This window comes from Heloderma suspectum, chromosome 5 (genome assembly GCF_057233095.1).
Source record: "Heloderma suspectum isolate Gila_16-S chromosome 5, 16-S_ref, whole genome shotgun sequence".
In the NCBI taxonomy this organism is placed as follows: domain Eukaryota; kingdom Metazoa; phylum Chordata; class Lepidosauria; order Squamata; family Helodermatidae; genus Heloderma; species Heloderma suspectum.
In genome coordinates this window covers 190,277,959-190,303,156 of record NC_139462.1, presented here as the reverse complement: position 1 = coordinate 190,303,156, position 25,198 = coordinate 190,277,959, and the positions used below count along the sequence as shown (strand labels likewise).

The window sequence follows — 25,198 nt, the reverse complement described above, 5'->3', positions numbered from 1 at the left end:
AGTTTTTCTTTACCCCTTTTGTGAGACAAAGTCTGGGCTGCTATACATACCTCCAGTTTTGCATCCAAATCTGCATCTGAGGCCACTACATGTTCATCCTCCTTCTTTCCTGTGACTTTGATAAGAGTTTGTTTCGTTTTCCAGTATTTCTGCTGCATTTTGTTGACCACAGACTTCTCTTGGCCTTGGGCATACCGATCATAAAATTCCCTTGAATAACTGCTAGGAGACAAAAATGCAGTTGAGGTAAAGAGATTTAAAAGAGAAGTCTAAATCATATAAGACATCAGATAAACTATGCCTGTAATTACACTCTTCGAATTTAGGTTTATACTGTTTTACACTAACTTGTATTCTCCCAGCCCATAAAAACCATTAGTGATACAGGTTCACAGACAGACAGAAAGATACACACAAATGTACTTACTATCTGTGGCCATCCATGTTTTTTATTTTCTTCAAACACTAAGAATAAAGAAAAATACACAATTAAAATATTTAATATTATTACCTATCCTAAGCCTTTGAGGAGGGAGTAGGGCTAGAAATTAAACTAAGCAAAATAATTTGCTAAATGATTTAAAAATATATAAATTTATATGATGTCAGGTTTTCATCCAATGAAACAAAATGGTGACACACCACTGTACTAAAGCTTCTGCCAAATGCAGAAAATATGGTAATGGACCCTGCACTCTCAGGTAACTTCTGAGAGCCTAGTTCATATTAATCTAGGACATCAATTCATTGCCCCGCAACCCCACCCCTACTCAGTATTTCACGGCTGATTCCAACATGCATTCTCTGAAGTGGTACAATTCTGTAACCTGATCACATCAGAGCTAGGGGTGGCGGAGAATTCCGCCACGGACTCCAATGAGGCTGGATTCTAAGAATCTAGCCCCCCGGAGTCCGCAGCAGAATGAAAGACTCACCTCTGCCACCCGGGGGAATCCGCGCGGGCTGGATCCTACCTGCCGCTGGCTGTCCATTGCCGTCCGCTGCTGCCTGTCTTTGGATGCAAATGGTGTCCAGCGTAGTGGAGGCCATTTCTGTCCCTGCCTTTTGCCATGATAGGCTATGTAAAGATTTACATAGCCTATCACAGCAAAGAGCAGGGATGCAAATAGTGTCCGCTAAGCCATTTGCGTCCCTGCTCTTTGCTGTGATAGGCCGGGCCCAGCCAGTGGCTCCGCAGACTTGCCACGGAGCGGAGCTGGCCAGGGAGGATTCCGGGGGGAGGGACGGATCGCCTCCCCCCCCACAGACCCCCCCAGCGGACTGGTATGTTTCGTACACCCCTACATCAGACTTCCTTTCTCTCCGAGGTGGCAAGTTTTAATCTGGGGTGCAGCTTTTGGTATTACTTGCAAATTATTAACACATTTTCATCTTCATTTTTTGTTCATACCTTCCAAAAACTAGAAGCATGATTTTGGAAGGCGCAATAAGAACAGCTCTACTCCTACTAATAGTTCAATTCCCAATTCCCTTTTCACAGAGGAATTATACTGGAAAGTGGGCCAGACAACACCACATGTGTACAAGAAGCCAACTGGATCACCAAGGTCTTCTGCACATTTAGATACAGAATTTATTATCAGAGGATTCAAGTAACTGCTATTCATAATGAGCTTAAACAGGGAAATGTTTTTCTCAGTGTAGACAATGCTGACAAATTTATTACTGCTCACAGAACTTTAAACCTGCTTCTTCTATTATGTTTTAAGCATATGAGTGCATTCTGTCAGCAAAGATATAACAGGAAGAGTCCAATATGATGCAAAGAGGAATCAGATGTTGCAAAACTGCTTCTTTTCACACAGAGTCTCTCCCCACTCTAATATATAAATCACACATTATATACTTGCATATTTTCAGACACAAGTATCATGCCAGAGTGTTACAGTGTCAATGTTATATAGTATCATCAGTTCGCATGGGCCCTGGCAGAATAAAGGGTACAACCTTATGCATGTATAGACAGAAAAAAGCCCTGCAACTCCCAGCATTCCTCAGTCAGTAGAACTTCTTCTGTCTAAAAATGCATAGGATTATGTCTTAAGATAAGCAAAAAATAGATAGGCTTCATCATAAGATGCTTACAATCTAAAATTTGTACAAAGGAGGAGAGAAAAGTGAGGGGCAAGACTAACAGAGAGGCAGAGAAAATAATATATCTGAGCAAATGTAGTTACATGCACACTGGGGCTTTCTTCACCTAGAGCTTTTATCCTGCAATTGAGATTGCTCCTTCACGGAAGTTTGTGGGCTCTTTACATGACGCTGTGAACTTCCAAGGCATCTCCTGCACCAAATGCCCTTTGTTCCATTTTTAAATAGATTGCAGATAATGAGCTATTATCCCCATTGTGTTCCACTTGAGTTCCCTCCATGAAAAGAGGAAAAGCGGCAAGAAGAGGAGCAAGATCAATGAAAGATAATGGAAGACTCAGATACAGGGAGAAGGAGTGGGAGAGGGGAGGCGTAAACGAAACGGGTGAAAAAGGGAGTCGTTGTAATCCTACATTTAAAACAGAAGCAGAAAGCCCTGTTTTAAATGCAGGATTTGAGGCTGGTATAGAGATACCCTGGGGCTTCTTTACAGCTGGGGAACATAGAATCATAGAACAGTAGGGTTGGAAGGGGCCTACAAGACCATCGAGTCCAACCCCCTGTCCAATGCAGGAATCTAAGTCACAGCATCCCTGACAGATGGCTGTCCAGCCTCATCTTGAACACCTCCAGTGTGGGAGAGCCCACCACCTCCCTAGGGAATTGGTTCCATTGTCGTATTGCTCTAATAGTCTGGAATTTTTTCCTGATGTTCAGCCGGAATCTGGCTTCCTGTAACTTGAGCCCATTATTCCGTGTCCTGAATTCTGGGATGATCGAGAAGAGATCCTGGCCTTCCTCTCTGTGACAACCTTTCAAGTACTTGAAGAACACTATCCTATCTCCCCTCAGTCTTGTCTTCTCAAGGCTAAACATGTCCATTTCTTACAGTCTCCCTTCATAGGGCTTTGTTTCCAGTCCCCTGATCATCTTTGTTGCCCTCCTCTGAACCCTCTCCAGTTTGTCTTCATCCTTCTTAAAGTGCGGTGCCCAGAACTGGACACAGTACTCCAGATGAGGCCTAACCAGTGCTGAGTAAGAGGGGAAATAGTACTTCCTGGGATTTGGAAACTATGCTTCTATTAATGCAGCCCAAAAGAGCATTGGCCTTTTTTGCAGCCACATCACAATGTTGGCTCATATTCAGCTTGTGATCGACAACAATTCCAAGATCCTTCTCGCTTGTCATGTTGTTGAGCCTTGTATCCCCCATCTTGTAACTGTGCATTTGGTTTCTTTTTCCTAGGTGCAAAACTTGGCATTTATCCCTATTAAATGTCATTCTGTTGTTTTCTGCCCAGCACTCCAGTCTATCAAGATCACTTTGAATTTTGTTTCTGTCTTCCAAAGTATTAGCTATCCTGCCCAATTCTGTGTCATCTGCAAATTTGATCTGCATTCCCTGCACCTCCTCCTCCAAGTCATTAATAAAAATGTTGAAGAGCACTGGGCCCAGGACTGAGCCCTGCAGTACCCCGCTTGTTACCTCTCACCAGGTTGAGAAGGTCCCATTGATAAGCACTCTTTGAGTCTGATTCTGTAGCCAACTGTGGATCCACCGGATCATTGTTTCATCTAGCCCACTTTGAGCTAGTTTGCTCATCAGGACATCCTGGGGCACTTTGTTGAAAGCTTTGCTGAAGTTGAGGTATATTATGTCCACAGCATTCCCACAGTCCGCGAGAGGTTATCTGATAAAAAAATGAGATCAGATTCGTCTGGCAGGATTTCTTGACAAATCCATGTTGGCTTTGAGTAATCACTGCATTGTTTTCAAGGTGCTTACAGATGGATTGCTTTATCATCTTTATCACATCTAAAAACATAGCCATGAAGAAACTGAGGTAGAAGTTTAACTGTTAGATTTTGTTTCAACGTCTGAAGTGGTTAACAGTAGAAGGGAAAAATGTAGATGGAAAAAAAGTGAGGAAAGATAAACTGTAAATATGGTATGCTAGCGGAATAGTAGTTACTGTTCCCACTGAAAGGTGAATATGAGGTGACGTTTCAGTCTTATATATAGGAAGGTGAGACAGAAATTGGCACCAGCTGATTGGAGAATAGCTGAGCATTCTAAAGATGACTATTGGTTCTGAGTTTGAACAGAGGTGATGCTATAGAATGTTGGCTACACCAAAGCTGATTGGCTGGAGGGTTGTGACTGGAGCAAATATAAGGAGCTGTTGAGCGGCATCTGGGGAGGGTTTTGCCTGGGTGAGTCTGTCAGGAAGAGTTTGTCAGTAGGTGTTTCATGTGAGGCTGGGGAGCCTCAGGAAGGCATTGGCCAGGAAAAGGGGCAGCCACAAGACTGGGAAGCCAATTTGAGAGCTGAAAGCATGTGAGGCAGAAGCGGAAAGGATACAAGTGAAGAGAGGAAGATTTGTGGAGCAGCCTTTGCAGGAAAGAGTGCCCAAGTGTCAGCGGGAGGTGATAGTCTGAAGACAGAGTTGGACCAAACTGACCGCTTCAAAGGAAGCCTGGTAAACAGCCTTAAAGCTCCCAGTCTGTAATCAACCTTACCAGAGAGAAGACTGCTTATCAAGCCCTCATTGCTAGGCCTGTGAATTAACTGGGGTTGAGCTTGATAGGGGAAGTGGCTTCAATTTTGTTAGGGTTAGTAACTGGGGCTTTTAATACCTGACTGGTGGTAACAATAAAGCCTTATTTTACAGTGACAATATAGAAACCTTGTTCTTAAAATGACAGCAGTGTTAAATAATCTTTTTTTATTTTTTTTAAAAAAGTTAAGTTAAACTAACTCTCTTAGTTTATTTTCTTGTACTTCTGATCTGTTTTTCTCATACCTAACGACCAACTATCGTAGAAAAAAGGGGGTATATTAAATAAAGGCATGTAGATTTATGGTGGCAGAAGAAGTGAAGGGAGGGACTGCCCAGTGGTGCAGGGTGATTCTCCACAGTTAGTGACTATAGCAGTAGGATTGCCCAAATGCTATGACATGTACACAGAGGCTTGTTTACAGCTGGGGAATATCTGAAAAACATAACTAACTGAACCATGAATATATATGGCCAACGCATTCCAGCCCCAACAGCTGAAAAATATGTAAACAATCTGAAATTTAAAAATTAAATTCAATCTCTTGCATCCTCATTGAACCGTATTGATTGCACTAAAGCCACACATGGATACTGAAGTTCTTTTCAGTACATGTTATTGCAGAATCAGCACTGTTTCTTCTGCAGGGTGGATAAGATCACTACAGTTATTAGTATGGTAGAACTAAACTGTGCATAGGCAGCATTTGGTTCACAGATAGAAAGACACAGCCTCGAAACTACAGGGTTTCCTTTCAGACTAATGAAAAAGGTGGATAGGCATAGAATACACAATATATTCTAATATGGTGTATAATTGTTATTCAGAATATTAGTTTCACTATCTCTCTCTCACACATACACGCACAAATAACATATTTCCTTTCTGCTTGCATTAGTGATATCCTTGGCCCTTGCAAAAGAAAAAATGAACCCAGCTTGCTTGATACAACAGAAAATAGACCACGCTATGACAGCAGGTTGGGGCCAGAATCTGCCTTCTGTGAACAGAAGGTCTGCACTCAAGGAATGTGCTTCTACCCAATTTGGGGGCCCTTCACCACAGGTTACCGCTCTCTGCAGGATTTCTTGACCCTCTGTGTAGCACTTTCAGGGGGCTGGAGGGGCTGCTGTGGGGCAGGGAAGTCTGCTTCTGCCAGCCCAGTTGCACATGCTTATATCAAGATCCAATCTAGGGCGTAGGATTCTGGTATAATGAAGACATAACTTCACTCACATCCATACAGAATAGATGCAATGGTCTTTCAGCATAGATTACCCTACAACATTAATGGGAGCTTACTCTGGCCTGGTTCGCACATAATGGCTACCCAAGGGTTGTTTAAACCATTAATCTACATTTTATGAAAAGCAAGTGGTGCGTCTCAACAAGCCTGTGGTCTGCAACATTTACACTGTGTTTCCCACTCATTATACTCTTTCTGCCCCCTTCTTTTGTGATCTGTGGTCAAGCAAGTATCAAATAAATATGAAAGGCCATTCCTGATTACACACACACACACACACAGTAGGAACAATCCTTGAGGTAAAGTAGCATTTGAATAGACCTTAGACCCTGATCCTATTCCTAGTGAATGAGGCAAGATTTGGGTTTTGCAGACACCATTACTCTGTTTATGCAACAAGGCAGACCATCAGTCAAGTAAGAAATATGAAAACAAAAACCCTTTTATAGTGACCTGAATAAACTGTGGCTTGTCAGTTACATTGGGTTTGCTTGCTTTTTTTTAAGTTAGCAAAGCTATCAGTAAGGTAACTTCTAAAAACCCTCTCCCAGAGTATCCAATATTATGCTCACATTTTTTCCATTAGAACAACTGTTTTTGAGAACCTCTTTCATAATGAATAATACTCCTGTAACTCTCCCGCTAGTAAAAATCAAGTTAGCAAAGAAACTTAGCATTCGGCAGAATCCTCAATGAACGTAGAGACTCTCTCCAATATAATATCCTCAGGAAATGGGTAGTGTCTTTTGCTCTTTCTGCTACAACATATGATTTTTAATTTCAAGAAGCACAGGCCATGGTTCTGATGCTGTCCATCACTGCTGCTACGGTTCCACTTATACTTCCATTTAACGAGTTCCATTATAACCAGAAAACCTGGCAGTAATAATGGTGTGTTATAATTGCATACTTTTATGCAAAGGAGGGAATATTTCCACCTCAATTTAGGAAATACAAGGCTTGTTACACTGGCAGGCAAAACTGAACGAGTTGATCATTCAAGGCATTTAGCCCAAAGGAGGAGGAAAAGTTTGGCAGTCTCTCAAACTCCCCAAAATCCCTGTCTGTCAGTGTCCATAAGGACCATTTCTGGCCATTCCAAACACTAGTGCTACAAAGGCAATTGCCACATTATTCCTCAAATTAGGCAGAACACATCTAAAAAACAGTTCAGAAGTTTTTTATTGTTGTTGTTGGTAGGATTGTTATATTTTTATATCCACCATTCCCTGCCAGTTACTTACTGTAACCACCAATATGCTAACACAATGTCAGCTATCATAGCTATATAATCCTATCCTACTACTTTCTCAGATATGATTATAGTCAATCTGCATAATTTGTCAGCCAAGTTATTTGCTCCTACTGTTCCAATGATAACAAGTATCAAGCCACTGTGCTATGAATAGAATTAAAAAACAAATTATAACTAGGAACTTCATGTCCCCTACATAATGTTATTCAGAAACAGATTTTTTATTATTATTCAATAGAGAAGACCAGAACTACATGGAATGAAGTATAAGGCTGTCATTGCTTCTACAATTTATTTGATGAACCTGTTTTGAACCAGGACCCTGAATACAGAACGTTCTGTTTAGGAACTGTCCTAGCCATATTTATTCAAATGTACGGATTCTAATAGTACTCACTTCCTAGTAAGTGTACTTCAGATTCCAACTTCTAACAGTCCTTTCTGTAGTTATCTTGTTTCTATAAGTAGTTGGTGCTCAGAGCATGTTATGTAAGTAAATTACATTTACTCCCACTTACCTGGGAGTAAGCGCCATTGAACTCATGGCCCTTACTTCTGAGTAGACATATATAGGATTGCACTGTTGGACTTTTAACCCACCTTATGCTTAATGGCTTGAAGAGAAAAATAAAACATATTACCTATACATGGTGAGTATACACACACACACACACAGAACTATTATGGCTAGGGTCCAAAGAGCTACTTTAAGCACATCCAAGAGCTTATCAAGTGAAATCCCCCCTTTTTCCTTTTGAATACCAGACTTACCCCCATACCATAGCACAAACAGCTTGAGACTTTCAATTTCAAAAGTGGTTTGCCATACAGCATGGGGGCTATAGGAAGTCCAATATCCCTTGAGATGCACAAAAGGTTCAACTGTTCTTTCATTCTGTTCCTTCCTGACTACTAGCAACCCAATCCTAAACCCAGCTGCAAAATAAGTCCCTTAATACTACGTCCCTGCAATTAAAGGGCCTGTACATTGTTTCAAGAAGATGAAAGACAACAGTCGTAAAATAGCACAAAGGGAATTTTTCTGTACATCTCTACTGATGGCCAACTTACACTCTTCATTAACTGTATCTAACACTTTTACTTGCTCAGTATCATTTTAGTGTTTCCTTTTCAATGCCTTGCATTCAACTCCTTTAACCAATACAGGCCAACAGCATGTTCAGCCTTTATTTACCAATGTACCTTAAACTTACTTCTACTCAGGTAAGTTTAAGTTCATTCTCATAAGTAACCTCCTTTGCTATCCTACCATTTCACCCTCCAGTGTACCCAGTCCACCTGCCTCTATCTCCCAGGACCTTACATGATGACTGATCATTTGTTTCTGTGTTGCTGAAGTGGCTTCTATCCCTATATAATCAGCCACACTTATGATGCTCCAATTTTCTCTAAACATTTTATCACCCATTTTTTTCTACTTTCAGGCTCTTGTGTATCTTCCTCTCTGTACTCCAGCACTTCAGTTGAGACAACTCGCTGAGAGGTTCAAGTTGGCCCTGTTTTCCAGATGCACAATCATAAAGGTTACAGCAAAATTAGGTGTCAGGGGCTTATGACTAGCTATGACATAAGTAGTATAGCTGGATCAGCAGCTAGAAAGACAAGTTTAGGCAGTTTGGGTCATATGGAAGACTGCAGTCAGATGCAAGCTCATAGAAGGTGCAAATAAAAAGGGACAGGGAAAGAAGGAAGAGAAGCAAAGGAACAAACACAGATGGGTTCAGATGACGAGCACCAGAAAAGAGGCACAGTCAAAGATCTCCAAACATTGATTGTTGACCAGCCTACAAGCAGCCTCATCCTGCTTCCTCTTCTAGAAGAAGCGCTGCTGGGAGAGCAGGACAATGAAAGTCCAATGGACATATTAATTGCAACATTAATTGCAGGTGAACTTAGTTTTGCAAATACATCCAGGTTCTAGAAAATGTTGTCGATGTAGCCTGATACTGCCTACCCTGACTGATATGGGCAACTGAAAAACCTGGAGCCTTCTAATGCAAAGTATGTGCTGTACCATTGAACTAAAGGAGAAGAACCACAGCTTAGTGGTAGAACACTGCACACAGAGGGTCAAAGTTCAATCTTCAATCATCTTCAATTCAAACAACAGTTCTGGTGCCAGACCTTTTTATTCTCCCAGTATTTTAGCACTTCAGCTTCCTAGTCTTTTAGCTTTAGTGTTTTAAAACTGTATTTTAAATCTCTGCATTGCTGCTAGGTTTTATTCTGGTTGTACTGTTATATTGTGGTTTTAAGCGTTCATATTTTATATTGTTTTATGCTGCACTTTGTGGTTTTAATTTTTGTGAACCACCCAGAGAGCTTCGGCTATTGAGCGGTATAGAAATGAAATAAAACAAACAGGATCATGTAGTAGGCCCTCCAGAACCTGGAGAGCCAGTGTGGTGTAGTGGCTAGAGTATTGGACTGGGAGCTGGGAGATCTGGCTTCTAGTCCCCACTCGGCCATGGAAGCTCACAGAGTGATTTTGGGCCAGTCACAGACTCTCAGCCCAACCCACCTCACAGGGTTGTTGTGAGGATAAAATGGAGAAGGACTACATACGCTGTCTTGGGTTCCTTAAGGAGGAAAAAAGGCAGGATATAAATGTAATAAATAAATAAATAATAAATAAACCATTTTAAAGCATTACTTTATTAGACCCCAAAATCAAATTTAAGCATCAACAGACTTCTTAATTATGCTTATTACAAAAACAAATTAGTTATTGTGAAGAGGCAATATTTTTAAAGGTACATTATTTTACCTTTTAACGATGGGTTGGATCCAGATTTAGTCATACTTAGAGCAGACCCATTGAAATAAATGGATTTAGGTTAGTCTCTCTAACTTTTATCAGGGTCAACATATAGTTCCATTTTATATATATATATATATATATATATATATATATATATATATAATTGAGATAGTGACCTTTGCCACTGATGACCCTTGTGTCCTTTATTCCTGTTTGAAGATACTGCAGTTATAGGAGGTGATGAATAGGAGAAGCTTTGCTAGCGGCTCCATTTATCCCGAACTACTTCAAGTTTAGGGGGAAACCAAACCTCACTTTAAGTAATAAATTCACTTTGTAATCAAGGATCCTACCGTGAAATGAAAAAGGTAAGCTGCCACCATATAGTAGCATTTTTTGCTTAATGAAATATTTTATTGCAGCCAAATAACAGGTGGTCAATTGACTGGCGTGCCAAGCCTCCCTTGAGTATGTATGGTGGAAAGGAGAGATAAATATATTTCAAATAAATAAACACAACATGATTTCTCACTAGCTTGCTTGTTCACACAAGCCTATATCAGTCTTTTGTATAGCTTCTGTAAAGCTGTTCAAGTAGACTGTTGGCAATTCTTACTTGCCACAGGCAATTAGTTGGGCAGCTATTTATAAACCTGGTCTCCTAAAAGTTGGCAAGGCAAGCATAAGGACCAATTCCTGACATTAGTATTATCAGAGATGGCAAGTGTAACATTTCAGTGACTGTAGCTGTTTGTGATGCTTTGAACTATACTCTGCAAGGTTTAATCTTGAAAAGTACTTTCAAGGTTATACCGTGACAAAAATCTTGGACTAGCCATGTGTCTTAACACTTGTGCTAATATACAATGGTTAGTCATAGTAGGTATTTAAGCAAGTATTTTAAAAAATAAAACATGAAGACTAGTAGAAAAGCTATTTCTTGACCTGTAAAATAAAGATTAATAAGTTTACCTACCAATTTAAATAAATGACTTAAACATTCATGTAAGAGCAAGAACAGAATTGTATTTATTTACATTCTTTAACATTTCAAAATACACTTACACACCACCCCCCTGGAAACCACTATAAAATATATGTGATGTTCTAACACTATATACGAGGAGTTATATTTATAAGGAAATATAAAAAGCTAACTTTAGCACACTATAAATATCCCTCGGTCTAAAATGGAATTGTCATTGACCTCCTAACAGGAATGTCTACTGGGAAAAAGTCTACACAGAACAAAAATAATATTTTCTTCAATACAATTAATATGTAAATGATGTCTGGGTCCTCCACGCATTTCACTGGACCTACTAGTTGAAAATAAGGAGACACTGTAGGCCTACTTGGGTTTTCCCTCTATGCTATTGTAATCACTTGAAGAGCAGGGCCACATCTACAAACCCCACAACTGGGTTCCTACCATCCATGCATTTAGAGGAACATCTGTAAAGGGGAGCCTGCTGAGTGATCAGGGCTGTCACGGGTAGAGCCTCTGTGTGTGCAGCAAACTCCTCTTTACAGTTGCTCTACTCAATGCATAGACAACATGGGAACACAATGACAGGTTAAGGGCTAGCAAGAGTGGCTCCACCCCCACTCCTTAAGATCACAATTGCATGGAAGGAAATTCAAATGGGGCTATTCATGAGCCAATTTGAGAAGACAAGCAACAGGTAAGAGAAGTTATAGCAGATGAAATGCACAAGGCAGAGGGAGGATGGCCGAACTCTTCCTCTTCTCCTCACCCCTTCCCCTGTGGCATCATCACTGCACTTCCCACTCAGTGGTTCCTACTGTCCTTTCCCTGCTGGAGGTGGTAAAGCACCTTTAAGTTAGTGCATTATTATTTTCTAGTGCATGAAGATATTATGTTTAGGAGCATAGGGAGCAGCCTTCTACCGAGTCCAGCCTTTGGTCCATCTAGCTCAGTATTGTCAACAATGGCAGGCAGCAGCTCTCCAGGGTTTCAGGCAGGATTCTTTCTTAGCCCTACCTGAGGATTGAACCTGGGACCTTCTGCATGCAAAACATTTACTCTTACTACTGAGCTATGGCCTCTCCCAGGGATGTGGCAGGGTGATGATGACATGGAGTGGTGGGAAGAGGCTAAGAAATTGGCACTCAGTAAGACCTAGCATTGGAAACAAGGAAGAGGCTCATCATGGTAATAAAATATACAGAGTCCATTTTGGGTGATTCTTCCTCATACCAGCACTTCCTCCATGCCTCATCCTACATTGCTCAGTTGGGTCTTGTGATCCTCCACAGAGGCTTGGGGTGGGGGGATGTAGGCATCTGCAGGGGTGAGGAGAGGACCAGAAACTTTCCTTACCTGAAATTCCTTCCAATCACTTATCTTAAGATACAAGCCATAGTAAACGTCTGAAAACACACCCACTGTTAACAAATTAGCTTTTTCTTCTTCTATTTCCTTTCTTCAGAAACAAAAAAGTTTTCTTTTGCTGCTTAAAAAACTTGCAGTATTCAAGCTTAAATGTCTTATTAAACTGCACTGGACTTGACTTCTAGATAATATGCAAGCTATGTTCTAGATTAATGTACATGCATCATGTACCTAAAACATACACCAATTCAAGTTAAAATTCTAAACCATTACCAGGAAATAATTCCTACTGAACCTAGTGGAACTTACTTTTATGTAAATTTGTTTTGGATAAAGATGAATCTACCATGTATAACCCCCTATATGCCCCAAGGCTTATCAGAAATGTGTGTAAAATATGACAACCAAAATGAGAAGCATCCTGTTATCCTTCAAAACAAAATTTACAAATTCACTGGAATCCACAAACCACTTTGATAGGTGTATCTGTACTGAACCAAGAACAGAATCACAGAAAGAGTTTCAGTCTTTGTGGATTACATTACAACACAAACTGAACAAGTGACTATTGTGGTCTTATTAATTCAAGCTACTGGAAAAAAAGAAATGGAAAATGTGAAAAATACGGTAACCACATATTCTCCTACCTAACAAATGTTTTGTGTCTTTAACAAACTTTATGACTGGCAGAAATTCATGGAGCTGGAGTGATGAGTGACACTTGCTGAATTTTCACTCCAAAGTGAACTATTTATGCTTTGAGATTTTATTTATCACACTCTATCCTCCTTTTAAGGAAGTCATGGTGGCATATACAAGGTCATCCCGTTTTATCACAACAACCTGTGAGGAAGGTTAAGCTAAGACATAGTGGTTTGCTCATGCCCATGCAGCAAGTCCCATGGCTGAGTAGGGATTTGAACCCAGCTATTCCCAGGCCATGTGCAACATCAGGAGGGATACAAATCAATTATTTTTAAATACACAATTGAATTTTAAAATTTTAAAATGGATTTTTAAAAAATTAAATCATTGTTTTAATTTAACAGATCATAAATACTAAATTTCTCTCTCATTTAAAAAATAACAGTTACAATTAAATGTAATCACAAACACGCTAAACATAGACTTAGAGTGTTTCTACATTAGGCAAAACACCCGCAAAAACCCACATCCTTTCCGGAGCTTCCTACTTTTGGTATCTTTGCAGGATTAGGAAGGGCTCCTTTACATGGCAGCCATGTGGTTTGAACTGAGGGAGTGCCTTCCTCCCTCCCCAGCATGTGTGCAAAAGGGGGAGGGAGTCTTGTTTTCATAGCTTAACTTCTGCTGTACTGTTTTCTCACAGCCCCCAGGAAACCTCTGACGTACTTCTGAGTAGAGATAAAATGTAAGATTGAGCTGTAAGTCTGCAACCCTTGGCACACTTATGTGGGAGTAAGCCCCACTGAACTCAATGGGACTTACTTCTGAGTGCACATAAATCACCCTGTAAGTCTGCAACCCTCAGCACACTTACTTGGGAGTAAGCCCCACTGAACCTAATAGGGTGCTCTGAAGCAACAGAGGACGTTGCTTCTGAGCTTGGTGGGGTGGGGTATCAGATGTGTCTCCCTTTATTGCAGGGAGGCATTCTACCCTCTTCTCCCTCCAACTGCCCTTGCTCCTGTCAAATCACATCCTGACCACGCCCCTAACAACTGAAAACAAGCACCCACAGCAGGCAGACACAGCGGTTTCCTCCACTACTGGAGAATTTCACACAGAGGTCATGGTCCTGTTCCCTGGGATGGAAAGAGTACAACATTTTCTGCATTTGGGGAAAACACGAGACAGGTTGGAGGAAATGGCGGGAGACACCCTGGAGGGTAACGGCGTCATCTAAAGAGCCCACAAACTTCCGAGAGAGAGCCATCTGAATAGCAGGATAAAAGCCCTGTGTGATAAACCCCCTACAGTCTCATAAAAATGAATTAATGGCTGTCACATTCATACACATTGAGTTTCCTACCAATCAAACTCGGGCATTCATTTGTTCATCCTCTCATAAAACTGGCTTTGTCCAGCTTAACTATCAGCTCTTGCTTTTTGAAAGTGCAGGGCTCTGCCATAGCTCAGTGGCAAAACACATGTTTTGCATGCAGAAGGTCCCAGGTTCAATCCCCAGCATCTCCAAGTAGGGCTAGGAAAGAATCCTGCCTGAAACCCTGGAGAGCAGTTGCCAGTCACTGTTAGCAATACTGGGCTATACACGCCGGTAGTCTGACTCAGTGTAAGTTTCTCTAACTAGAACTAACTAGAGAAATTGAATAGGATTGTTGCTGTTCTGTGCTTATGTGGTAGTGGAGCTGAGGAGAGGAGTTAGGACAGAGGAAAGGATGGTTGGAGGCATGGTGGAAAGGAACAGTGGAGTGAACTGGAAAGAAAAGATGTTATAGCACAGATATAGCTTCCAGTTGCTATTATCCTCCACACCTTTGGCTTCTGGGTATAAGATAGGGTCTATCTGGGAACATACCCTCCTTGATGCTGTAAAAATGCTTATTGATTAGTGATCAGATCTGCACAATTGTTTTAAGAAATATGTGAAGAACTATCAGTGGCAAATGTGATTTTAATCAATGGTTTGAGTCAGGAGTTTCTCTTGGTGATTTAAGCCAACCCACCCTATCCAACATTATTCAATATGCCTCACTAACATATGCTTCATTCAGATGTCTGTTTTAACATTATAACACCCCCCACTCCACCCTCCCAGCCTCTAGAGATGGGTGAGCTACAACTCTAAAACTTTAAACAACAAACAATGCTATAGTTTACTACTTCGGTCCAAATAATTTTGTCAAATGAACAGGTGAATAAACAGTAAACAACAACCTAACATACAGCATGTTACTTAAATGATGAAGTGTCTAGATACAAACACCAAAAGCTTTACACTGGAATACAAAAAACTTAGTTTGTCATATTCCACCAGTGATCACAAGAAATGACCCTAGCTAGCATGTGGGCACAAAAGCATCTAGGTCAATACCATAGAGCAGATTTCCCCAACATGGCATCTTCTAAATGTTTTGGACCTCAACTCCCATCAGCTATATCTAGCATGGCCAATGATCACAGATGATGGGAGGTGTCATTAAAAACATCTGGAGGGCACCATGCTGGGAAATGCTGCCATACAGCATGCACGATAGGACTCTGATAGCCAATGCTGTGAACCTGTGCTACATGGGTCCTCACACAATCCTCCCTGGCCTAGCAATGTGGTATCCTAAGGGATATATTACTATTTATTACATTTCCATACTGCTCCACAGCTGAAGCTCTCTGGGTGGTTTACAAAGATTAAAAGTAATTAAAAATAGATTATTCAAAGTGAAAAACCATTTACATAAAGCATACAGACAGCACACAAAAAGACAACATTTATCTAAAACAATTTTAAACAATCAACTATAAGACAAATCTAGGAGTTGATTAAAAACTCATCATATGCTGCCAAATGCCTAAGAGAAAAGGAAGGTCTTAACCTGGCTCTGAAAAAAATAACAATATTGCTGCCAGATGGGCCTCGTCAGGGCGATCATAATTGGGGGGCCACCACAGAGAAGGCCCTATCCTTTGTTGCCACTTTCTCAGCCTCCCTTGGAGAAGGCACCTGGAAGAGGGCCTTAGATGCTGAATGTAGTATATGGGTAGGTTCATAAAGGGAGAGGGGCTCCATCAGTTATTGTGGTCCTGAGCCATGTAAGGCTTTATAAGTTTAAACCAGCACCTTGAATCAGGCTCAGAAACATACAGGCAGCCAGTGCAAGCAGGCTAGAGTCAGTGTTACACGTTCAGATCTTCTTGTCCCTGTTATCAATCTGGCTGCCACATTTGCACGAGCTGCTGCTTCTGAAGTGTCTTCAAAGGCAGCCCCATGTAGAGCGCATTGCAGTAATCTAACTTGGAGGTTACCACAGCATAGACAACGGAAGCCAGGTTATCCCTGTCCAGATAGGGGCATAACTGCACTACCAACTGGCAGAAGGCACTATGTGCCACTGAGGCCACCTGAGCCTCAAGTGACAAAGGTAGAAACATAGAATCATAGAATAGTAGGGTTGGAAGGGGCCTATAACACCATCGAGTCCAACCCCCTGCTCAATGCAGGAATCCAAGTCAAAGCATCCCTGACTCAGGAGAACCCCCAAGCTCTGTGGTTCACAGAAGGAGTCAATATGATGTACCACATTAAGCAGGACTTAGATTCAATGCTATATATGCATTAACTTCCAACTGGATCATGCCCCAAACACCATAGCAGAATGGGAACATTAATGGTTTCCCCTCTTTTCTCACTATGCATTATTAGTTTGAGAGTATGAAATCTTTGGGCCCAAAGACTCCCATACACCTGCCCACCAACTCAAATTGGATGTGTTTTTAAGAATCTTAACATTAAGAGTCAAATTACATACACAGATGTTTCATCTGTGAATGCTCTTCCAAGGATTAAGCCACCCCAAACTGCAGGTGAATAATCATACACTTGAATGTTTGCCATGTATATAACTTGCTGAATGGGGAAATCTTTCCCTGATTTGCTAGTTTCTATATATTTTAAAGTTTGTAATTGCTGTTTTTAACATGGGGGAGCATTGCATCATGTGGTTTTCACCAGATGCATCCTAATATGGTTTAGTCCAGGGAGGATTATAACATACACGTTCAGAAATTTTGCAACTGCATAGAGGAGAGAAACCACACAAATGTCCTTGGAAGTACATTACCTTGCAACACAGAAAAAAAATGAGTATTTTTCCTAGAACAAGGAATCTAATATGCTGCTCTTCCCATATGCCAATATAGGACATCAGTTATACAATACTGTTTTTTGTGCTGAGTGGTTTACGATTTTTATTAATTCTACAAACAGATTTCTACAGTCCATGATGACTATTTCCATTTTACACTGATGGCACTATGTAAAGAGTAATTTTACAAAGAGGAAACAGCTTGAGAGTGGCATGCCCGGAACCAACTAGTGCCTAGTTGACTGAAGAGGGAGTTAAAACTCAGGTTTTCTTGGCAGTGATGAATGTGGCCACACTTGGAATATCGGGTACAGTTCTGGTTGGCCCATCTAAAAATGGAGCTGGAAAAGGTACAGAAAAGGGCAACCAAAATGATCAGGCTGTACTATCTTTTCTATGAGAAAATGTTATCATGTTTGGGGCTTTTTAGTTTAGAAAAAAGGGTGACTAAGGATGGGCATAATGGAGGTTTATAAACTTATCCACAATATGGAAAAAGTAGATAGAGGTAAGTCCTCCCATCCCTCTCATAATACTAGAACTTGAGGGGGTCATCCAATAAAACTGATCAGCAGTAGATTCGGAACAGACAAAAGGAAGTATTTCTTCGCACAATACAGAATTGATATACAGAATTCACTGTCATGTGATGTAGTGATGGCTGCTAACTAAGTTGGCTTTAAAGGGAGATTAGACACATTCATGAAGGATAGGATCTATCAATGGCTATTTGTCATGATGGCTATGGAACCTCCAGGTTTGTAGGAAATATGCTGCTAAACACCAGTTGCCAGAGAGAAAGCTAATATTGTTATGTCCTGCTTGTGAGGTTTCTAGAAGCACCTGGTTGGCCACTGCGGAAAACAGGCTGCTGGACTTAAGGGACCTTTAGCCTGAGTCTCATCAGGGCTCTTATGTTCATTTTCATTCCTGGTCCTGTCTCCCAGCCTCATAGATCTCTGGCTCCATGGCTTACTAAATTGCTGGGAGACTATGAAGACGGTTGGGAGACAACTTGAGTGTCAGTGGATGAGAAAGAAGATTCAAGCCAAATAGAAATGAACAGACCATAGAACCCATTTCTAGACCCATAGGGTGGCAGTGATGATAGCAAAAAAGTCTTTGCCACCATCCTTGCACCACCTGAACCTCTCCAGGTGTCACATGAGCTATTACACCCCAAAAGTTGCCCCACAGAAAGTAAACCATCTTCAGGTAATTGTCATTGTTTAGCTTGATTATTTGCTGATAAAAGTCATTCAAACAGAGCCTGATGTGAATGCTATAGTTCACACAGAGCAGACCTCCACAACCTGGTGCCATCCAGATGTTTTGGACTACAACTTCCAGGATTCCTGACCTTCGGCCATGCTAACTGAGCTAATGGGAACTAAAGTCCAAAACATCTGCAAGGCACCAGGTTGGGAATGGCTGACATTGAGTCTACAGCAGCAATGTCAGAAATTACCACTTGGATCAGTTTGATCAGATTTCTCTTGAGTATTTACACGAGATTATTTCTAGAATGCTGGACTTGTCAAACTCAGGTTCAAACCCTGCTCAGCTATGAATGTTGCTGGATGGCTTTGGGCAAGTCATCACTTCACAGAGCCTTTGGAGGAAAAGTGGGATGTACAAATGTGAAGCAATACATTAATAGTCAGTAGATCACGCTAGTACTCTGTATACAGCAAAGCATGGCAAGAGAAGTTTAAGTAAGGTCTCTGGAACCTAGTCCCATCAGTCCTATTGTTAACCTAACACTCTTTCTGGGACAAGAACTCAAAATACAGGTCTTGTTCACATGTAATGACAACCCAGAATATGGGTTGTCATTGAATCATGCATTGTTGTTACATGTGAACTCTGCACCAAAGGCGAACTCAGCACCATGGTTTAACTATGGGTTGTTAACCACAAACAACCTTGGAAGAGAATCCATGGTTTGTTGTTAACAAGCCATGGTTAACCATGGTTGTTAGGTTCACAACCTAACAAACTATGGGTTCTCTTCCTGGGTTGTTTATGGTTAACAACCCATAGTTATATCATAGTGCAAGTTTCACATGTAACAACAACCCATGATTCAACAACAACCCATGATTCAACCCATACTCTGGGTTGTCATTATGTGCGAACCAAGTCACAGTGTCATAATGTGTCTTCAACTTTACAGATAGTGCAAGCCGTAAGCCCAGGCATACAAGATCACCAAATATTTTCCCAACAGAGCCGCAATCCATGAACCGCTGATCAAAACCCTACAGTTCAGCACCACACAAGCCCCATGCAGGCAGAAAGGTCCTAAGTTTTGCTTTTAAAACCCATCTTGAACATTTATATAGAATGAGTGCTCTAAAAGCAATAGGCAGCTTAGATGGCCTGTGAACAGCAGCGGGAGCTCAAGTTAATGATTAAAGGAAACCAAGCTGCAAATTGCCAAAAAAAAGGGGGGGGGCAGCGGCGAGGGGGGGGCGAGAAGAGGAAGAAAAATGCACCTGCTGCTGTAATCCCTGTTAAAAAGGATGAGCAGGGAGAAAAATGAGCAAGCGAAGGGAAGAGGTGCCATTTTGGAACCAGGAAATTATTATTACCCAGGGTGGGTGGAAAATCCTGGCTGGCTCGGGTCCCGAAGAACGCCGCTTCCCTTCCCTAGACGGCGTGACCCCAGCTGCTTGACCCGCGTCACGGGGCCGCTGCAAGGCGTCGTCGGGCTCGGCTATTCGCCTTTCCTCGCCCTCAGAGGAACGCGAGCCGGGGAGCCCCGCTCGTCCCGCCGCTAAGCTGGAGCTGCCTCATGCGCCGCGTTCGCAGCCCCGCTCGGCGGCGGCGGCGGCACTAGCCGCGGGCGCCTCAGGAAGAACCTGCTTTTCCAGCCCGCAGGGACCGACAGCCCGGGCCTGGGCCAGCGCGCAGGGTCAGGCCGCCGCCGCCGCCGCCGCTCCCTCCCGCTCGCTGCACCTACCTTGTCAGCGGCTCGGAGGGAAGAAGAGCAGGAGGCGGAAGGCGGCGCCCCCGTCCTCCGCCTCGAAGCGCCGTGCGCGCCCCGCTTCGCCGCCGGTGCCGCCGCCGCCTCCTCAGTGGGGGGCCCCCATGTCGCTCGCGGGCGCCGCCCTTTCGCCCGCCGCCTGCCCGGGGCTTCCCTCCCTTCCCGCTTGATCCCCTCCCGTCGCGCCCGCTCCAGCGGCCGGCACGGCGGCTCCAGGTATTCCAGCGGCCGCGAGCGTCACAATGCCTCCGCCTGGGAGGAGAACGGCCCGGAGCGGGGCGGAGCTTCGGCCACCATCGTCGCCCCTTCTCCTCCTCCGGGAGGCGAAAAGAAGCTCGGAGCCTCCGCGCGGGTTCCCTCCCTCCGCTCGGTGCCGCCTGGCGCTGCTCGGCTTCCTGCGATTGTTCCTCCTTTGCCGCCGACAACAGCCGCCGGCAGAGATGCTGCTGCAGCTTGGAGCCGGGCCCGCTTTTCCCTCCCCCCCCCCGTATTTAAAACCGGAGAGATCATGAATGAAAGGCCAGATGAGAGGATCCTTCTCTCTCCGCTGGCGCCCCCACCCCCGGTCTCCGTCCTGTGCCTTTGGCAGCTGAACGACGGGCAAACATCCAACAGGTGGAGGGTGCTTGCCCATCACTGACTTTGAGTTCACACTCAGGGGCCTGCGCGCCTGTTGAACTCGTGCCCGTTGTGGATCGCTTGAAGGCACAGGAGTCCTGGCTGGCAGGGAAAAACGGTGGCAACCCTATTCACACAAATCGCACATTTCCTATATACCAGAGGTGGGGAACCCGCTTTCAGTCCTAGGGCAGACCTCCCATTTCTGAGAAGTTCACATTCCAGGATGGGTGGAGCAGAAGAAGGCTATAATACCAAAATTACCAGTCTATTTTAGCTTGAAGCTCATCCTGCCAGTAACTAAGCCTTCGGAGAGACATTTCAACCTTTTAGAAAGAGGAGAAAACTGCACAGTAGCCAGGAAGCCACCAAGGGATGGGTCGTTGGGGGAAAGGGAGTGGGGTCAGGGGGAAAGGGTGTATGGTCAACTGGGGAAGGCCGGATTTCTCCCAGGGCTTGAGGTTCCCCACCCCTGCTATATAAAGTGCAGCCTGAAACAGACTTGTCACTTCTCTTAACTCCTTCTTTGTCTCTGGGTAGCGAGATGCCCCTGGGGAAAAAAAAATTAACCCCAACCTAGACTATTTGTCTTATAGTGATTAAGGGTTCTGTTTTAACTTTCTTTCTCCCTTTGCTGTCAGCACTAAAGCTTGAACATGAAACATCTTTTAATTGCTGTGAAAGAACAATAAGGTGTAACTGGGGAGAAATTTGAGCTGGTCCAATAAAGTGTGTGCTTTCATTTGGCGTGCAGCTCTCATTCCTTTTATTTCCATTAGTACTAGACACCTCCGCTTCTTTATGTCCCCTTTTCTGGAACAATATAACCAAAACCCAATATACACACACAATTGTATTTACCCCCAGTGTTTTAAAATATACTAACAATATATATATATATATACACACACACACACACACTACAGAGTACCAGTAGAATTTCATTTCAACTATACAAAGTCTTTTTCAAGCCTATGTGTGAGAACATAGTCCTTAGGCAAATTCTTTTTGTTGGGCTTTGAATGAGTTGTTGCCAAGTCAAAATCTTCCTGTGATAACAGCATTTAGTGATAGCAAGAATTCTTCCAATCTCCAAAACCCCTCTACAAAGTAATAACAATTACATTTTTTCACTACATATTCCTCTTGATTACAAATATAACTATTACAAAATATAACTCTTACCAACCAAATCCCAAGCACTTAAAAAAAAAAAAATCATGACAAGGCCATCTACAGTTCAGCTCCTCCTTCACATCCCAAGGACAGAATAAATGCAACTATAAACTGTGCTTAATTTATGTCAGCTGCAACTACCACGTTCTTGGAGAACAGTACTAATTCCTAAAGAACCAGTGACTTACTAATGCAAACATACATTATTTCCTGCTAATAATGACTTTTAATAAAAACATTGACATTTCAGGGTAAAAATCCAAAATGCCTTTCGCTGACAAAAGTAAACCCTGAGGATTTTGCCCTCCGAGAGTAGATATATGAACCTGCTCATTTGTAATAAATCTGAAATCCTCAGGTGAATGATTACATTCTAAGAAGTGTGATATTAATGGGGCCTCACACTTGTTCTGGTTCTAATCTTACCTTTGTGCTCACTGATCCATAATCTCATGGCTCTGCTTGTTTGTCCAGCATATGCTAAAGGACAAGGGCACAAAGTTATATAAACAACATTATTAGACTACTGAACTCTCTCAGTTTAAAGACCTTTCCATCTTTGAGATTGATAAATCATTTTATGGAGCAATCCTATGGTCCCTGGGAGAGTGTCTCAGGGACCATAGGATATGGTGGATTCTCTTTCTGGAGGCTGTAGACATAGTACAACATAGACAGTATTACAAAGAGACCGGGTTCAGACAACACGATAACCCACGGTTCAACAACAGTACAGTGGCAACCCATACTCAACCCTTGAGTGAGGATTATTGTTAGGTATGGGGTGGACTCCCGATTTGGTTCAGGAGACTCCCTCCCTCCCCTACCCCCATGCCATTCCCACCAAGCCCCTACTCCTGCTCAACCCCGCTGCCATGCTCACCGAACCATCCGCACTTACTTGGGCCCCATCCTCCGGCATCGCAATCAGCATTTTGTGAACACTCATGGCAATCATGAATATGCATGCATAGAGCTATACGCAAAATGGTGCCATGGCTTGCCCATATACACAAGATTAAAGGCACAAATAGCCCATTTATGCCTGTAATCTTGCGTATATGGGCGATCCAAAGTGCCATTTTGCGTATAGCTGTATGTGCACATATTCACGATTGCCATATTTTTTTGCAAAATGGCAATCGCAATGCTGGAGGATTAGATCCGGGTGAGTGCAGGAGACTCAGTGAGCAGTGCAGGTCCGGGGGTGCATGAGTGGGGGCAGGGGCTGGGCGGGCGCCCGGAGAACCTGGAAAGGGGGGCGCCTAGCCATCCCTAATTATCATGTTGTCTGAACCGAGCCAGACACTATTATGACCTCAGGAAGGGGAATCCAAGATCAGGCTGTTCCCCCACCCCCTTGCAGCCACTGTGGACAGCACCACAGCAGCTGCTCTTCTGAGGTCACACCACCCTCAGTGACCTCAGAGGAGCTTGGGGATGGCAAAAGGGGGCTGGGATAGAAGAGGCCAGGATCTCCCATGATCCTACAGCCTTTCTGTCACCATCTCCACCCATCACTGATAAGTCAGCTAGACAGGCTCAGAGGTCTGTCCAGTTGAAATTGCTTTTTGGGGGGTGGGGAAGAATGGGAGGTCAAATGGCCTCTGTCATTTGTTCTGCTCGGCTCTTGCTGGTAGGGCTCCAATCTCAGCCCTCCATTTATTGGGTGCGCAGTGCATGGGACTGTGCTCTTAGTTGTAAAGACTGGGCACAGCAGACCAACTTTCCACATTTAAAATTTGTGACAGAGGGTTTGATGCTATTATGTATTAAATATGAACATACAATTTTATCTTTTATGTTAAATGATGTACAATATCAAATGATAGGTGGATTTTGACATTCCGGAAGAACCAAATGCAAATATTTTAGGACATTTAACATGTCGCTTTCTATGTATAGTCCTAAATATTTTAGGACTATACATAGAAAGTGACATGTTAAATTCCATTGACCAAGACAGTTTGTTACTGGGAGCCCTCTTTTTATCTAACAAGCTAATGATCCCTTGAGCCAAAATAACATACACATGTGATTGCTGTACACCATACAATGTTCATGGTGGTGCCTGTATACAAACTGTCAGTAGAGGCATTCTGTAGTATGTGAGAGAAAAGAGGGGATGCCTCTTTTAAGACAGTGCTTGCCCTCTGTTGGTTTTATAAGTACCTGGAATAATATGTATAGTAATGTGTGTGCGCATTTGTGTGTGTCTGTCTGCTGGTAATTAGTAGGTTGATTGAAAAATGTTTACTCAACTAACTGCTCAAACTAAATGATCCATCTGAAACTATTAACTGAAATACTGTAGCACTTGTAGGTACCTTTCTTTGTTTAAAGGATACTTCTTTGCATAAAAATGCAATGGATTGTATCCAGACTTCATCATGGTTAGAGCAGACCCACTGCAATCAATGGGACAATTCTACTCTAAGCATGACTAAGTTTGTATAGAACCCAATGGCTTGAATCCTGTCTTTTCTTCTGTGAACAGAACAGATTTCACACCCTCCCCTTCCTTCTACAGTCCCCTGCACCCTCCTGAAAACCCGCCCCTGGTTTGGGGGAACTTTGGGAATGGTGTGAGACATGATATGTTGGGGCTGCAGATGGAGAGAGGAGTTAGCAGCCATCCACTGAATCTGAGGCAATGACAAAATATCACCAGCGTTGCAGTGTTCGCATATTCTCTTCTGGAGTAATCCCACAGATTTCAAATGTATAAGTCAAAGTTATCCTTTAAGATGCCACCAGTCTCCTTATCTTTTTATGTGGCAACAGGGTAACATAGCTACTTTGGGGGAAGAGCTATGTTATTGTGGATTCTTGGACCCAGTATTATGGAAGGACTCCTACTGGTAACTTTAGTGCCTTTTGCTCATGCAAAATAGCTGTGCTGGTATAAATTAAGAATAAACTAGAGAATTTCTATGCCAGTAACTTGTCTAGTGAATGGGCACAATTCAGATAAAGTTAGATGCATTTAAGAATAATTGAAATTAATGGGATATGAGTGCTTAACAGTGCACAAGCCACCTGATTCCAGTGGGGCACGTGAGCATGCTCCATGTTCTTTGGAAGGAGCTCAGTAGGTTGGATCCACAGTTAGTCATATGTAGAATAGAACCACTGAGATCAATGGGACTCATCTCATTAATTTCAGTGGGTCTACTGTTAAGTATAACTAACAGTATATACTTAACAGTATATATGTTTCTGGATTCAGCTCCTGTCTCCAAGGTTTTGTTTTTTCCTTAAAATATATTTCACCTATCATCTCTGTAACTGACATCAATT

The 25,198-nt window shown here is 42.6% G+C and overlaps 1 protein-coding gene across 21 annotated transcripts in view; it reads right to left on the bottom strand.

Moving 5' to 3' along the window:
* ICA1 (islet cell autoantigen 1) overlaps window positions 1–20,384 on the bottom strand; it is a 103,332-nt gene extending 82,948 nt beyond the window's left edge. For 6 of the 21 annotated variants that reach the window (XR_014792386.1, XM_084858731.1, XM_084858719.1 and 3 more), the window contains exons 1-3: window positions 20,081–20,384; window positions 428–465; window positions 51–222 (exon numbers count right to left, since the gene is read on the bottom strand). Coding sequence is in view for 14 of the 21 variants with exons in the window: in XM_084858719.1 (XP_084714845.1) it covers window positions 51–222; window positions 428–444 (189 nt within the window). In the remaining 7 variants the exon portion in view is untranslated. The other 15 variants (XR_014792385.1, XM_084858718.1, XM_084858724.1 and 12 more) reach the window with 7 other exon arrangements.
* Window positions 20,385–25,198: the final 4,814 nt, after the last annotated feature.